Below are 16,085 nucleotides of genomic sequence, written 5' to 3' on the forward strand. Positions count from 1 at the left end.
GATGCGGTATGAGAAATTAGATGGCCAAAGAAAGTTTCCTATCATATAAATCAGTACGTCCAATAAGGTACACTTAATGACAATTTATAGCTAGAATTTAGAGTAAAATATTTCTTATTTGTGAAAATAATGGTTTTCAAATAAAAATATATACTTAAAAAAATACTGGGCTTCCCTGGTGGCACAGTGGTTGAGAATCTGCCTGCCAGTGCGGGGGACACGGGTTCGAGCCCTGGTCTGGGAAGATCCCACATGCCGCGGAGCAGCTAGGCCCGTGAGCCACAATTACTGAGCCTGCGCGTCTGGAGCCTGTGCTCCGCGACAAGAGAGGCCGCGATAGTGAGAGGCCCGCGCACCGCGATGAAGAGCGGCCCCCACTTGCCGCAACTGGAGAAAGCCCTCGCACAGAAACGAAGACCCAACACAGCCAAAAATAAATAAATAAATAAATAAAAAATAAAAGGGAATAATGGCCTGAAATGAAATTAAAAAAAAAAAAAACCCAAAAATAACTATTCCTATTTGGAAGTTTTCTTTAAAGGCACACGAAAACTGGAAACTGTTCTTTAAAAGGATATGTAATCAGGAATTCCTCTGACTACAAATCTCTGGTGAAGCACCTTATGTATTTAACTGCGACGCAAAGTGTCCAAGAAAGGAGCTTTTCCCCCATCTCCATGACAAATTTGTACCTAAAAACAAGCATATGTATAACAGCTGGTTACTTCTTTGAACAAAATTACATTAGAAAATGAGGCAAAGGATTTGGGATATCACTTTTCCCCCCATTTTCATTACTTTTCCTTTCCTTGTTGGGTTTAGAGGAGGGCGGGGTGGACAATGAGAAGGGATTTCCAGAAAAGACCTGTGGGTTGTAGTTAAGCTTTGCACGGACCACAGTGGATCCACCTCTACCTCAGCCTTTACTTGATAGAAACGTTTGCTCAGTAGCTGTGAAATAGAAAGAACTCCTGGGCAACAGTGGTGGTTTCCCTGAGTGAAGTTCAAGGAGTACCTGCAGGAGAGACGTGGAGTCCGCTCTCCTACGGTAGGGTAGGCACAGTAGTTTTCAAGAGCTACCCAGTGCTTCTCACTGCCATACACCTGCTCTCTCATTCCAACCAGCCCTCTCTCACTCCTCCCAAATTGAGACACACAGGGAACCCAATGGGAAACCAATGCCAAAGACCAGATCAAAGACCGAGGTCCCAGCTGGCATTTTACGTTCCTTTACCATCTGGTTCTCCCCTTCATTCACCCAACATGACTTCTTTCTACTTCTGAGCACTTAACCTAAAAATCTCTTTAAGGTCTCTTGAAGATAAACTTCTCATGCTCACCCTTGATGATACTTTTTCTGTTCCTTGGACCTTCAATTTTTTTTTCTACCTTTACTCTAACAGAAGGTGGCTCTAAATTATTTCCATGTTAGAGATCTCTTTAGCTAACTACAGTTCTCAGTGGTTCTTTCTTACTCTGAATTTTGACTACCCTTTTATATGCAATCTGTACCCTCCTATCTAGAGTTGGTAAACTGTAATATATGTCTTAAATAACTCAGTAGAATACCTGGCCTGGAGCAGGAAATGTTAATGATATTGTATCTAGGTAGAAAAGATAGGGAAATAAATCACTAGGTAAGAAATGCAACAACAATCTTAAGTGTAAATTATTACAAACCTCTTCTGGAGACTACAAATGCTAAGAGCACAGCTATCATTTGAGCAGTCAGTGGGGTCCTTACTCCTAAGAATAGTGAGGCCTACATCTAAATGCACGAACATTAAAACAGTGCACTTACGCCACAATGTGTTCTCATGAATACAAAAATACTGAGGGTAAGATAAATTAGGTCTTCTTTAGCAGCAGATTAAACTCCTAAGAATCTAGTTTATGATGATATATGCTATCAACAGGAAATTTAATGAGAGCTTGCCTTCTTTACAGACAGCATACATTTCTCCCTCTGAAAAACCAATAGGAGTATCAGAACAGATCAAACAAAGAGAAAACAGAATTACTTACAGTTGGAAATGTAACATACTGCCATTAAAAAAACCCTTACTTTAAAAAAAAGAGACATAATAGCAACCAAGCAAAATAATTCTTCCATGAAGTAAGATCATGGTAGTTATCCTTTTTTCCTAGCAGCAACAAAAAAACAGAAATGTATTGAAAAGAGCATTCCCAGTCCCACAGGAGAAACAGGCTGTTCTCTTTGGTAAATTTCTAGCCTTCCTAACAAGTATGTTATAGGGTGTTACTTCTAGCCTTTTTGGCTAGTATTCAAAGAGATCAGGGCTAGAAAGACAGAAGAAGTAACATGGGAAAAACAAACACTGGAACTCGAAAATGAGAAAAAAGTAATCAAACACAATAGACAGCTTCTATAATGGCCTGTATAGTTTTATTTTTCTTATTTGTAATAGACCTCTCACATTTATTGAAATAAAATTATGTAAAAGCCTGAAACTGTGGCATTATACATAATGAAGAAAGAGTTCTGCTCTTTTATTAAAATAAAAAGGTTCCCCACTCAACACTTATATTTTAAAAGATAAAATTAATCAAACACGTGAGACTACAGCAGATGATACTGAATAAATATCAAAACAAGTCATTCACACTAAAATATGCCTTTACTCCTAAAACCTAAAATATATCACACAATACCCCCAAAAGAAATGTAGTACATCATATGCCCACTTTTCCTTCACTTAGGTAACCATGAGGATTCACTTGAACTTGTAGAATAAACTATTCTTTAAAAAAAAAGCTTAAAAAGAGCTAAAGAAAAAAATAAAAAAGAAACAAGTATTCTCTTAAGCTTAGAAACTATGTGTTTCTATACTTTTGAAATGCTGAATTTTCTTAGAACTTATAATGCACCTCTTAAAAGTCATTACCCGAATAGCTACCTTAGCAAGAACTTAACTGATTTCACCATACTAAAGAGAAAATGGGAATTTTACTCCCCATCTGTCGTTGTTTCTCTAGGACCAGCTTGCTATGAAAGATGAATTATCACAATTTGAAAATTTGTATACTTTTATATGGATGTTATTGCTTTCACTAGCCTGATATCTAGTCATTCACTCAACAACTTTCACTGTGTAGGCCAAGTACTGTGACATGTGTTTCATTCCAAGATGGTTTTGAAAACTTACTAAACAGCTTTCATAGCCCAGGCATTTTCCAATGCTCTACTTCACTTAGTCTCATAACAGCCCCATAAAGGAGTGTTTATTATCTTCATTTACAAAAAGGATACTGACCTCACAGAGTTAAAGGGACTTGCCCAATGGCATGTAGCTATTAAGAATCAGAGCCAGGATATCAGCTGAAGTATTTTCATTCAAAAAGCAGAAACTTTTCACTACACACAGTCCCTCAAACAGCTTTTGATCTAGCAGAAGAGATAAAACATAGAGCCCCAAGCAAGAGAGATTTCAGGAGCTCAACTCCAATACTCTTGTAAGCATCATCCAAGTTGTTGATGTTAAATTGGAGCCTTGGTTCTGGTAATAAGGCTTCTGGCTTATTCCTGATATCCAATCATCATCTTGTACACAGTTCTGGCAATTACATCCCTGAGCCTAAGTCCCTCTTTTGGTATCTGGTGAAGAAGGGTCCTGCTTTGCTCTAGAAAGGACTAGAGTCCTGTCTTTGAACCCAATTTCCGGGGCTCTGATTTCTTCTAAACAGATTCCCTTTAGAGTTCAGGGCTCCTGTCCTTTCTGCATGTTACCTGTAACTTGCTTTCTCGTATATACTCCTTAGTTCAAGCTGTCTTCATGCATAATTTGAACTACTGCATTAGCCTAACTGGTTCTTTGCCTCCAGGCTATCCTTAAAGCCATCCTCCACATTGCTACCAAAATCAACATTACTTAACATAAACCCAATTATGTCCTTCTCTACTTAAAATTTTTCACCAGATCCCTGAAACTTCTAAGATAAATGCCAAATCCTTCAAAAGGACATAAAATCCTTTCCTAATTCATCAACTACCACGTATCTCAGTATACTTTATACTTTAGCTATAACAAACATTGTTATTCCTGAAATTGAAAAAAATTGTTTTATGCCTCTGAGATTTTGCATGTGCTGATCCCTCTGTCTGGAATGCCTTTATCTCCTTGCCTACCAGTGAACAAAACTCCCATTCAGCCACTAAGAAGGCAGAAGCCTTACCCCAATCACTGAAACTTTCCCCAGAGGCAGAATTTCATAATTTTTCTCTTGTGCTCTAGAGCACCTCATGCGTGCTTCTGATACAGGTGCCCTGACACTGCATGCTAAATACTTATTGATATAGAAGTATGAGCATCTCAAGGGGCAGGACCTCTTAATTTATGTATCTCCAGTGATCTGGTCTGCCCATTTCTGTGATAGCCCCGCTACTTCCTGTTGGACCCCAACTCCTGTTGTTGGATATTCTTTATCTGTGTCAACCATACTCTTTCCTATGATAAAAAGATGTTTCTCAATCTCAAATTTACAGAACTAATTCTAGGTCCTACCTTCTTTCAGTTTGCAGTTAAAAGGAACAAGCTTATTTATATGTCAAAATATGACACACCAAATGCCAAATTTGGAGGTATTAAACTCACCTGGTAGGTAAGGAGAGCCTGAATGTAAAAGGCAGTATTAAACTTGAGAAGAATCACCGACAAGGATAATGGTCAGGTACTACTGAAACAGGACAGGCAGCAGAAAATGAGGTCCTGAATTAGGCTGCCTTCAGAGAAGACAGGCAAGCCTGCCTCACCAGTCACTCCCATTAACTAGCTGGGGCAGATCAGAGAGACACAGTGAATCCTGGGAGCTCTGTGTACATTTCAGTACATGTGTATGTTTAGGGATACAGAGAAGTATTTGCACAGAAAACAAAAGAAGTAAAGCACTTATTGAGCTCTCTTTGTATTTGTTGTTGTTGTTTAGAGGAAAAACAATTCAAAGTGAAGGGCATTTTAAAAATTTAATCTCAATACATTGAAAGTCAGAAAAGAAGTAAGACTGAGGCTCTCAGAGGTTATATTTTAGGACACTACGTGAAAAATGGGTTAATACTGGGAAGTGGCAGAAAGAGAAGCATAAAATCAGTGGGTGAAATCATTTATTTCGGTTGAATATCGAAACAATCCATACGCCTGGTTAGAAATACTATAATTTAAATTTGTTTAATCTCTTCCTTAATTGCAAGGAAACGGAAATTTCATCATATAGAAATTTTGAAATTATCAAAATTGTAGAAAGGAAACTGGCACTTTGGAGAAATAGAAGATGAGATGAAACACACACACATATATAGATATATAATATCATATATTATATAAATCTCTATCTATATATACACTTTATATTTTTAAAACTTAAATTTGCTAATCACAAAATATGTAAAATATTCTGCAAGTATTTCCTGAGTACCTACTATTTACATAGGCGTTTTTAGCATCAAGTGAGGCTGTATGTGAACAATCAATGTTCTCTCAAATATTCTTTGAATATTGCAATCCTCCTATTAATTCTTAGAACAGAATCCATTTTTTTATCCATCCTTTAAGAAAAAAGTCTATGTGTTATTGCTTTTCTATTCCCTTAAATTATTTTTAGATTATATATCCTTTAATGTCAGTAAAATCAGGTACATATAAAGGTCCAATATCTTAAAATTAGTCAAGTTGTCAGAATGAACATTTCCATTCTATTTTGGTTAGGAAGTGGGATCTGACTGGAGCCAGAATAGTACAAGCAGCATGAGGTAGAGAGAGTCTACTCACCAAACCACGCCTGCTGGTCTCCTTGAACTTCTATGGCTAAGCCAAAGTCTGCCAGTTTCACAGCTGCTCCCTTGGATTTGCTAGCTAAAAGCAAATTCTCAGGCTTTATTTAGAAAGAAAAAAGAGAGACTGAAGTGAGAACCTATTTTAAGTGACTATTCAAAACTAACATTTTATAAGGTTAGGAAAAAAAAAAAAGGCATGCACTGTCCTCTCTCCCGCAGACTGTCATTCCTAAATCCCAGGGAAAATATGGTTAGAAAATGATAACAAATGACCATGTGTGCAGGCTTCAGACAGATGCCTAAGTGTACTGGAGAGATACTGGGCTGAAGAGAGAATACGCTTGGGGAGCGATCAAATGAATGGGAGCACCTGTCTTGACCTGCTCACATGCTTCCAAGGGCTGCTTGAGGTCCAGACTTGGCCACGGACATTGGCTTTGAAGCCTAACAGAGCACAGACATTTTCAGCAGAAGGAAACTTGGCAAAATGATAACAAGAGTTGGACCAATCTACAGACATTTGGCAAATGAAACTGTGCAAATTAAATCCTAGTTGACTTCAAGAGTTTGGACCCGAATGCAGTGATTTTGATTCCTCAATGTTTCCAAACAATTTCTGTACAAATTTTGGAGTTTTATTCTGAATTATGTATTAAAATTGCTGTCTTTAAGAATCTGTTTATTCTTAAAGGCAGTAAGAGTCTACTACTATTTGCCAAATGTTATAGTTGGATTTTTTTCTTCATAAGCCAGTTTTTAAAAACATAATTTATATGTCTTCAAAGTGTGATTTAAAGTATTACTTATATATTTATTTTCACATCTCAGAATACTATAAGAAAGACACATTTTTATTTTCTTGGGTATTTATTGCTACTCAAGGACTGATAACTCAGTCTTGGAATAAGGCTGTGCCTACACCACTGTTTCCCAACCAGGGCATCGAGACACATTGGTACTTGGAAAATAAGCACCGTGGCAAAGTCTTGAATTTCCATGGACTGCCTTTGTGGGTTTTAAGAGATGAAGGGAAAAGATGGTCAGGAAAAGGAGGCTGATTAATACGTACAGTAAATCTATCATCCTTAGCTATGTGGATGAACGTATGTCTGGATTGGTACGTATATTTGGGAGAGTAGTTCAACATCTTCTTACCTTGGGATAAGACCCAGCAAATTTAGAGGTGTGTCTCAGACTGAAAAAAGTTGGGAAACGATGGACTCTGCAAGTGTCAAAACGACTGTCTGAAAAATCTAAAAATTCAGTCAGTCAAATTGGTTTTGTTTATATGTTGACAAACAACTAATTTCAATTTTTTTTTCATGAAATTGGCTACTTTTTTTCCTTACTGAATTAGTCAGTTCTGTTGGTTGTTTTGACCTTGGGTAAACACAGCCTAAACCAATATTTAATTTATTAATTAAGCCAGCCATGCAAATTAGCAAAGACTCATAACCAGAACTCAGAAGAAATCAGGTTAAGTCTACAAGAACTAGAATGTAGGCAGGTAAGTTTTAATCAAGTACCAGACTTCTTCGGGCTATTGCTTCTCACTGCCATCAGATTCATCACTGTTATGACAATTGGTAATTGTAAGGAAAACGTTGTAATTTTTTAGGGCTGATAGGGTTTTTACCTCAACACTAAATACATGATAATTTAATTTCGATGTTGGGATGACGAGGTCTCAAGTATATGGAAGATCTTCGTACTAAAATAACTTTTAGTAAAATCTAACATTTGACATTATTTGGAACTCTTGTTCATCTATCAATATACTATAGTATCTAACCATGCTATATCATCAATATTTGACATTTTATTTACACAACTAAAGTTTATGGTCCACTACACTCACGTACCTTTTACTTTAATTAAGAAGTGATTTCCAGCTATTCATTTATGGAATAAATGACTTGGAAAAAAACACATTAAACTGTAAGTGATAGTTTATTTCTCTGTAACCTTCATATTCAAAAGCACTGAGATGTCAGAGAGCTCTGCTAATACACATCTGTCCTAATTTGTCAAGCACAGACTCATTCAGGGAAAGAGTTCCAATCACTTTAGAAATCACAATCATTTTAGGTCTTTCAGATCTCAAGTGAGCAAATGCCAGTGTCATCAGTGAATAAACAATTTAATGTGCTTTTATTCTTATCAATAAATCAAAAAGTTCTGGGCAGTGCTGTGTGCATTATGCCCTTAAACACCAGGTATCTGCCAATTCAGAAGAAAGGGAACACCTTAGAGTTTTATCATGCATGGCCTCTTGAATGACTGGGGCAAATATTCATACCTAGAGACGACCTAGAAGACCTCTCTGTAGGGCCTTGTGAGTCATCCAGGAAATAATAAATCCATCTGGATCAGTGTTTCACCTTATACCCGTGAAGACTGTTCAGCTGCAGTTATGCACAGGAAAAGGCATGTCTATTTCAAGGTTACCGTATAGATTTAAAAATAAATAGCACTGAAATGGCTTCATGTTTAAGCATATCTTTTAGGCAAACCTAAAATATAGAATTATGGAATGCAAACTGAAAAATTAGGATGATTACTGACTTTATTAAAGGATTATGTGCTTTATAAAGAAACATTAAAAATATCACACACATTTGACTTATATACAACTCTTTGGAATATATTTGTTTGAATAATCTTGTTACCATGTTCTGTAAGCCTATGGAAGGCTTCATCACCAAGAATTTCTAAAGCAGCATTTAAACCAGGGCACCACACAGTTATTCTGATTTTCTTTAACTACTACCATTCATATAGCCTCCAACTTAAAAACATACTGCGCTATAAAAGTTCATTGGCAAGTAGGTTAGTTCAAATTATGAATGTCCACAGAAATTAAGATAATATGTGGTTGTATTCCACAAAAGCTGAAACAGTAGAATCTCTCACCTAATCAGTGGCTACTTCTTTAGAAAGGATGAGCTTTACATTCTTCACTGCTAATATTCTATTATTTTGATTTTCTAAAACAAATGAGAAAGGTGAGATCAGAAACTCAGGCCTTCCAACACAACTATGGTTGATCATGGGGCACAGCACTACGAGAGAAACGGGCAGCACAATGATCTAGAAAGAGGGTGAAGGCCTGGATTTATTTCCTGGTCCTGACTGTTATTAACTATGTGGATTTGGGCAATTTAGACTCTTGAAGCTAATTAACTAATTCTTCATCTCACAAATGAACATTATAGATATATATTTTATCTCAAAACGGTATATATAAAATTATAAAATCCCACTAAATTTAATCACAGGGGCTCGTAAGGGACATTATATGCGTTAGTGATTAGCTATTATACTGCAGTGCAGCTGGCCATTTCAATGTGCATAACATTGAATATCTGTAATAAATGCTCATGACTTGAGAAATGTCTCTATTTCTAAATTAAGTGCAATCTATTATGTTAATATTTACACATTGAGATTATCTCTAAATTCTTATAATGCATCACTGTTTAGGTTGGTTTTTAAATAGATTCTACTGACATTCTCACACACAGGTTCCCTCCCCGCCCCATTGCTTCCTAATGATGCAGGATTTTCCACGACATCTGGTCTTAGTGTCAACAACCATTTATAGCATATCAGCTGTAATGAGCAGCAACTGTTTGCAAGTTTTGTTCTGTACTTCCATATGGATACAATGGCAACTACTTCCATTGTGATTTGGGATTTTCTTGAAACTGTCTAAGTATCTCAAAGTACCGAGGCAACTTGCTGGAATCACTTTCAGAACTGGAAGAGACTTGGGAGATAAAATCATTCAAACCCTTCAGTTTGAGGTAGAGAGGTTCAAAACGATGAAGCAAGGACTTTAGGCCAGATTTCCTGATCCCTTCCTTTTAAAAGACGTGATACTGAGGAAGCTCCTCTGATGGTACAAAAATCATTCATTTTCAAAAGGTAGTCTATTCAGCAGATATTTTTAGGAGAATTTAAAGTAGTCAAAAATATTTATGACCCATAATCAAATAAAACAAGGGGAAACTTATGAAAAAGACGTAATTTTGATTTTGCTTCTCAAAAATCTCATAGACACATCATGAGGATTTCTAAATTAGCATGATCTTTTTTTTTTTTAAATTTATTTATTTATTATTTATGGCTGTGTTGGGTCTTCGTTTCTGTGCGAGGGCTTTCTCTAGTTGTGGCAAGCGGGGGCCACTCTTCATCGCGGTGCGCGGGCCTCTCACGATCGCGGCCTCTCTTGTTGCGGAGCACAGGCTCCAGACGCGCAGGCTCAGCAATGGTGGCTCACGGGCCTAGTTGCTCCGCGGCATATGGGATCTTCCCAGATCTGGGCTTGAACCCGTGTCCCCTGCATTGGCAGGCAGATTCTCAACCACTGCGCCACCAGGGAAGCCCTAGCATGATCTTTATTAAGGAACTGATTCAGCAAAGGCGATGATCATCTTTAACATTAGTCACATTAACATCTTCAACATTAGTGATATCACAGATTTATCTGTGCACATACGTTGATATCTATCTAACCAATGAAACTCAAACATTTGGAAATTATAAGGGTAGTGAAATCATGTGTGTTTTACTTTTTTAAAAAAGCAAAACATTTTTAATGAATATTATTTTAATGAATATTATAAAGCAAGTTATTAGTTTTATTATTCTATATTATTTGATGCTTACATTCCCTTGGATATTAGCTTTTAAGAAGTAAAATTGTCTTTTAAAATTTCTTCTATTGGAAAGTCTCAATATTTCAACATGAAGTTAGTCAGTGCTTTGGTGCATTTTCAGCCTTTGCCAAAGAAGGTGTGAACAAAGTTCCTAGAAATCAACTAAATGAAATTTTGCATGAATTGAAAAGCCTGAATATCAGGCTTGCTCATGCACACGGTGGAGGTCCTTTTGTGCACGTGGTACAAGTGACTTTTGCTTTTATTTTCACATGGCATGGATACCTGAATCTATGTACTTAGCACGGGGAATTTCTAGCTGATGCATGCACGGTGAGTTTGTGATGAGGAAGTACTATTTCTATCATCGTGCATATATGAGCAAGTTCGTAAGAAACACTCAGTATTCCATTCCTGTTTCTTGATTTGCCTCTGCATTATCAGCACACACTATCAAGTAGCTTGAAAGAACCCCATTGGGGGGGGGGGCTTCCCTGGTGGCGCAGTGGTTGAGAATCTGCCTGCCAATGCAGGACACACGGGTTCGAGCCTTGGTCTGGGAAGATCCCACATGCCGCGGAGCGACTGGGCCCGTGAGCCACAATTACTGAGCCTGCGCATCTGGAGCCTGTGCTCCGCAACGAGAGGCCGCGATGGTGAGAGGCCCGCGCACCGCGATGAAGAGTGGCCCCCGCTTGCCACAACTAGAGAAAGCCCTCGCACAGAAACGAAGACCCAACACAGCCATAAATAAACAAAAATAAATAAATTAAAAAAAAAAAAAAAGAACCCCAGTGGGACTTCCCCAATCAGCTGTTTCTCCACAGCCTGACATACACTAAGTACTCCATAAAGAAATACTAGAATGACTCAATGAATTATGGAATTTGTCACATGTATAATTTGTTTCTAATATAGCTAGACATACATTATGCACAAGTGATGTGTTCTTTAAACATTTTTTTAAAAAGATGGCTCTGAGAAAAGTGGAATAATTGTGATTTTATAATTATGCTAAATGTAGAATTAATTCACTATTTGATATATCTACTACCCATGGTGACAAGGATTTACTGAATGCTTGTCAGATTCCCAGAAAATGAATTCCTTTCTTTTCTGGTCATATATTCGATTTTATTGACATTTCTATGAAAGTGTTAAAAATTCCCCCAAATCTCCAGAATTACTATCTTCATTTAAATATCTATATCTATTCAACTATCTATCTATCTACCTACCTATCACTCTCATATCCATCTACACGTCTAATGATTTTTCCAATAAACATTGTTCTTCAGGAGGTAGGCTTTAAGAAAGACAGTATTTTCCACTTAGGCAATTCACTGGTGCTGATTTGTTGCTAAAAGATTCAGTTGTATGTATGAAGCCTCCTATCCAGATAGCTGTTCATGAAGTAGTTTAGTAACCATTTCTGATACACTCCGAACTGAAGAAATCTTACTACTTTGTGTGAAATATGGTTACTTGAAAAAGCACAGCTATATAACTGTCTCCTTTGACTTACTTTCTTTTGTCAACTGATTCACAGAAATTGCATTCTCCCGGGTCTTAAATGAGACAACACATCTGACTTGATATGCCTTTATTTTCTGTGACATCGAGAGTTGTCACTTGTTACTGCAGCCTCTTTTTGACCTAATATATTTTTGGATGCAGTGCTTGTCTGATGTACTTCCTTCTTTCTGGGACGCACAGAACAGATACATTTTCCACATATATTTAAGTGATCTTTAATTCACCAGCCTGTACGTTCCATACATACAAGGTCTGTTTTTGTTTTGCTCTGTAATATATGCCCACAGCCCAGACAGGGCCTTGGTAGGTGCTCAAGAAATGTTTGATTAATGTTTGTTCTTCTCTTTTGATACCTGAATTTTTAATCAGCAGTTCACAAATATCCAACACCACTCTTCATAAACAATCTATTTTTAAGCACTCCAAAGTGATTGTCTTGATGTGGCCTAAATTAAATGTGGCAAATCCATTTCGTTCTTCTCGATGTCTCAGTTTCCAAAGGCTGTGGACAATGCCACTTTACTGATTTTCTAAATAGGACATTTTTGCTTTTTATACCAGTCTTCTGTCAAATTATGCTGCCCTCCTACTCTACATTAAATCTTAAATATGCCTTATTCTCTTATCCCTAATAATACAAATTTTGTATAGCTATGAAAATCCATAGATGGGGATTATTTTAATCCCTTGACTCACTAAATTTAGACCCATTTTCCCAAATAATTCTTAATATTGCTCGCAAGATTATTTTCCCATCATTGTTTTGAACTATTCTTTGATCTCTATAATGGTTTTCAATTCATTTATCTAAATGAATTGAGAAGAGGTAGTGATTAAGCTTGCAGACCCGGGAACCCAACTGCTTGGGCACAAATCCTGTCTTGCTAGCTGAGTGACCTTGAATAAGTTCTTTTACTCATGGTTGTTAAATCTCCCCTTAGGTAACATGGGGATAGTCATAGTGCCTTCCTCATGAAGTTGTTCTGAAGATTAATATGATGATACAGTGCAGGGTATACAGTAACTGCTTGATAAATGGCAGCTGTGGCCATTTTTATTATTAAGGTTCTGCTTTGATTCAAATCCTCTCAAAGACTAGAGTCATATCCCTGAACTATAGTCCTATAATTACGTTAGCACTGCTATATGTCCCTACTATTGCTTGAATCTACATCAATTGGCCTGACACCAAATGCACCTTAGACAAAGGTAGTGGTCCATGTATCCAATGGATACTGCCTGGTGCTGACTGACATGCTTCAGTTATGCCAACATCCCACCACCCTGAACTTTCTCCTGTCGTTGTTTCTGCTGTGCCTGCTGTGCCTTAGCCTTGTCTCTAGGTCTCGGTAAGTTTCCATCTGGTGGATTCTACTGTCTAATAAGCCCCCAAGTGTGGCAGTTATTCAAATATTCAAACCGAGATCTGTATGCTATCATTGTATCAAAGAGGATATGCTTATCCTCTATTTCATTCAACATTAATTAACATACACAACAATCTGTTTTATTCAATGTTGTCTTTTATATTATAAATGTGCTTTTGGTTGAACTTTATTGATTCCTAAATTAAAGGACTATGCTGCAAGTATTAACAAGGTATAAGGTCCCACATTAGGTACTGTAAAGGAACACAATACGTTAAATAGCTATTATCCTAGGAGGGATTTATAAACAAACTGTACAGTACTCCTACGCTCACAGGTGTCTGTGATAATGATGAAAAATGTAATACTTCCTGTGTTTTTATCTCACTGATATGGACAAATTAAACTGCATGCCTGTAGTGTACATGAATTAACATATGAATCATGACAGGGAAACAAAAATATATGGCCCAATAGTAGTAAGGGCAATATTTTGATTAAAGCCTGATAATAGGTTTCAGCAGTTAATCTTTTTCATTTTAATATATTGGTAAATATGCTATTGCAAGTTGTATACTTATCAGACTATGCATGGTGGGTATAAAAGACACAAATCAAAGGCAGTGACTGAGCACACTTAAGGTGTGCATAAGTTGTCTCTCACGCACAAGTTTGGGCCTCTCTTAGTATATTTATGTCATGGTCTATTGAAACAAGCATGAGAACTAGACTCAACTGAAGTTTATCCAAGTCAGCAATTTGATAGAGACTAAGACAATTATAGAAATTATAACAAGCTCTATCAGAAGTTCATCTCTATCCTCTCCTAAAATCAGAGTAAGAATAGAAAGCAAAAACACTTTTCTCCCTTGCAAGAAATCTGATGGGTGATGCAGCAGGCTATTTCTTTTAGTAGTAGCCTCTCTGAGCCTGAGCTCAGTAGCCTGCCTGAGCTTTTAATTAGTGACTTTAGCTCGTATGTCAGAAAATATATTTTTCTTCCCCACCCACATCCTAGGCTCACTGCCATCTCTGATTAAAGTTACAGTCTTTGGGGACTTCCCTGGTGAACTAAAGAAAGCCCGTGTGCAGCAACAAAGACCCAACACAGCCATAAATAAATAAATAAATAAATAAAAAGGAAGGAAGGAAGGAAAGAAGGAAGGAAGGAAGGGAGTTCCAGTCTTTGAAGAGCTCTGCTGAGTTTGGACACTTACAAAAGTGCAATATCATGACCTCACAAAATATATTTTGAAAGTCATGGAATAGAATTCACATTTTTCATCCTTGGCTTTTAGAGTATACTTATAATTACATAAATGTAGTAAAATGTTTCAAATGATAACTTTATTAAATAGCAAAAATAATGTGTACGTCTAAATACGTTCACTTAAAAAGGAAAAGTAGCACTGTGAGTTCTAAGAAGTAACAAAAAGGGGCACTGTCTTTACATGGCTAGTAAGGAATTTTTGAGGTGATTGCCAAATATATGGATTTTCACAGGAACATATTATTTTTCCTTTATCCTGATGGGTAAATTTGGTGTTAGCAGATGGACACAGTCCTATCTTGGCTCTCCAAAAGAACAAGTCATTAACCTACTTTTCCTTTAGACATGCAAAGCTCTCAGACTCAAACTGAAAATTAAAGGAAGATTCTAGAAAACTAAGGCAATGTTTTGCTTACAAATCACATCTTCAAGTAACTCACTGTGGATCGTTAGAGATATATTCTTGTAGAACATACTAAATGAATGGAAACTACAGGTTTACAATTAACTATAACTAGAGAAGACTAGAGAAACCAGCCTAGGTCCTCCCACTGAACACATTACAGTTCAAGACATTCTAAATTATCCTTTGCCACCTTTGTACTAAAGCCTGGAAAAGGCTGAGGTTTCAGATGAAAAATCACAACTATACAATGCTCACATTTGCTATTTCCCCCACCCAGGAGTTTCTCTCCATTTAAATTTCTAGGCCTTCACTATTTCTCTGAAATTTCATAAGTAAAGCTAGAATGCCATGAGAAGAGGTCAGAAAATTAATAAAAGGATAGTCTTCTCTGAAATATTTAATTTCTAAATGATCTAAACAATTTTCAACCTCAATGGTTATCAGAAGCTGAGTCAAGTCTTAAAAGTATTAGTATCAAATATACTATTTGATAATAAAATTTGTTTTACCCTTTTTCCATCTGTTTTAAAAGGCAATGATATCTTGGCCCCTAGGAATATAAATAAATAAAAACCCAGAGAGCCTCAATGTCCTCAGAATTCCTGGGACTAATGTTAAGGGAAAGAGACTTCAGCACCCAGAATGGGATTCTTTAGCATCAATCACTTGGGCCAAAAATCTACCTAATACATTTATCTCTATTTAACTTATAATTCTGATAACCATTTACATATTAGGTAAATATAATATGACTATAAAATCACATGTTTGATCAACAAACATACTATTATGTCCACAGAACAAGTTTAGAAAGAAAGAGATCATCAGTCTTACTCAAAATCACATTAAATGCTGCACCCATTCTTAGGAAGAAGGAAATATAACCTATTTATTGTTAATGTTAGGCAATGGTTTCTCCCTGGATGAAATGGGATTTATGTAAGTCTCAAGTGTGCATTAGAGAAGAGATGATTGTGGTGAGGGAAGGTGTCTTCGTAATGTGTCAGAATGAGTCCACACAACTTTACTGCTCATATTTTTGCCTTTACAGGTATAA

The 16,085-nt window shown here is 36.8% G+C and overlaps 1 protein-coding gene across 18 annotated transcripts in view; it reads right to left on the reverse strand.

Moving 5' to 3' along the window:
• The window catches only part of CAMK2D (calcium/calmodulin dependent protein kinase II delta), a 284,880-nt gene that overhangs the window by 64,175 nt on the left and 204,620 nt on the right, over positions 1-16,085 (reverse strand). For all 18 annotated transcript variants that reach the window (XM_059923487.1, XM_059923503.1, XM_059923490.1 and 15 more), the window contains exon 7: positions 5,784-5,886. In XM_059923487.1, coding sequence (XP_059779470.1) covers positions 5,784-5,886 — 103 coding nt within the window. The remainder of the gene's footprint in view (positions 1-5,783; positions 5,887-16,085) is intronic.

The sequence above is a fragment of the Balaenoptera ricei genome, chromosome 5 (genome assembly GCF_028023285.1).
Source record: "Balaenoptera ricei isolate mBalRic1 chromosome 5, mBalRic1.hap2, whole genome shotgun sequence".
Lineage (NCBI taxonomy): Eukaryota > Metazoa > Chordata > Mammalia > Artiodactyla > Balaenopteridae > Balaenoptera > Balaenoptera ricei.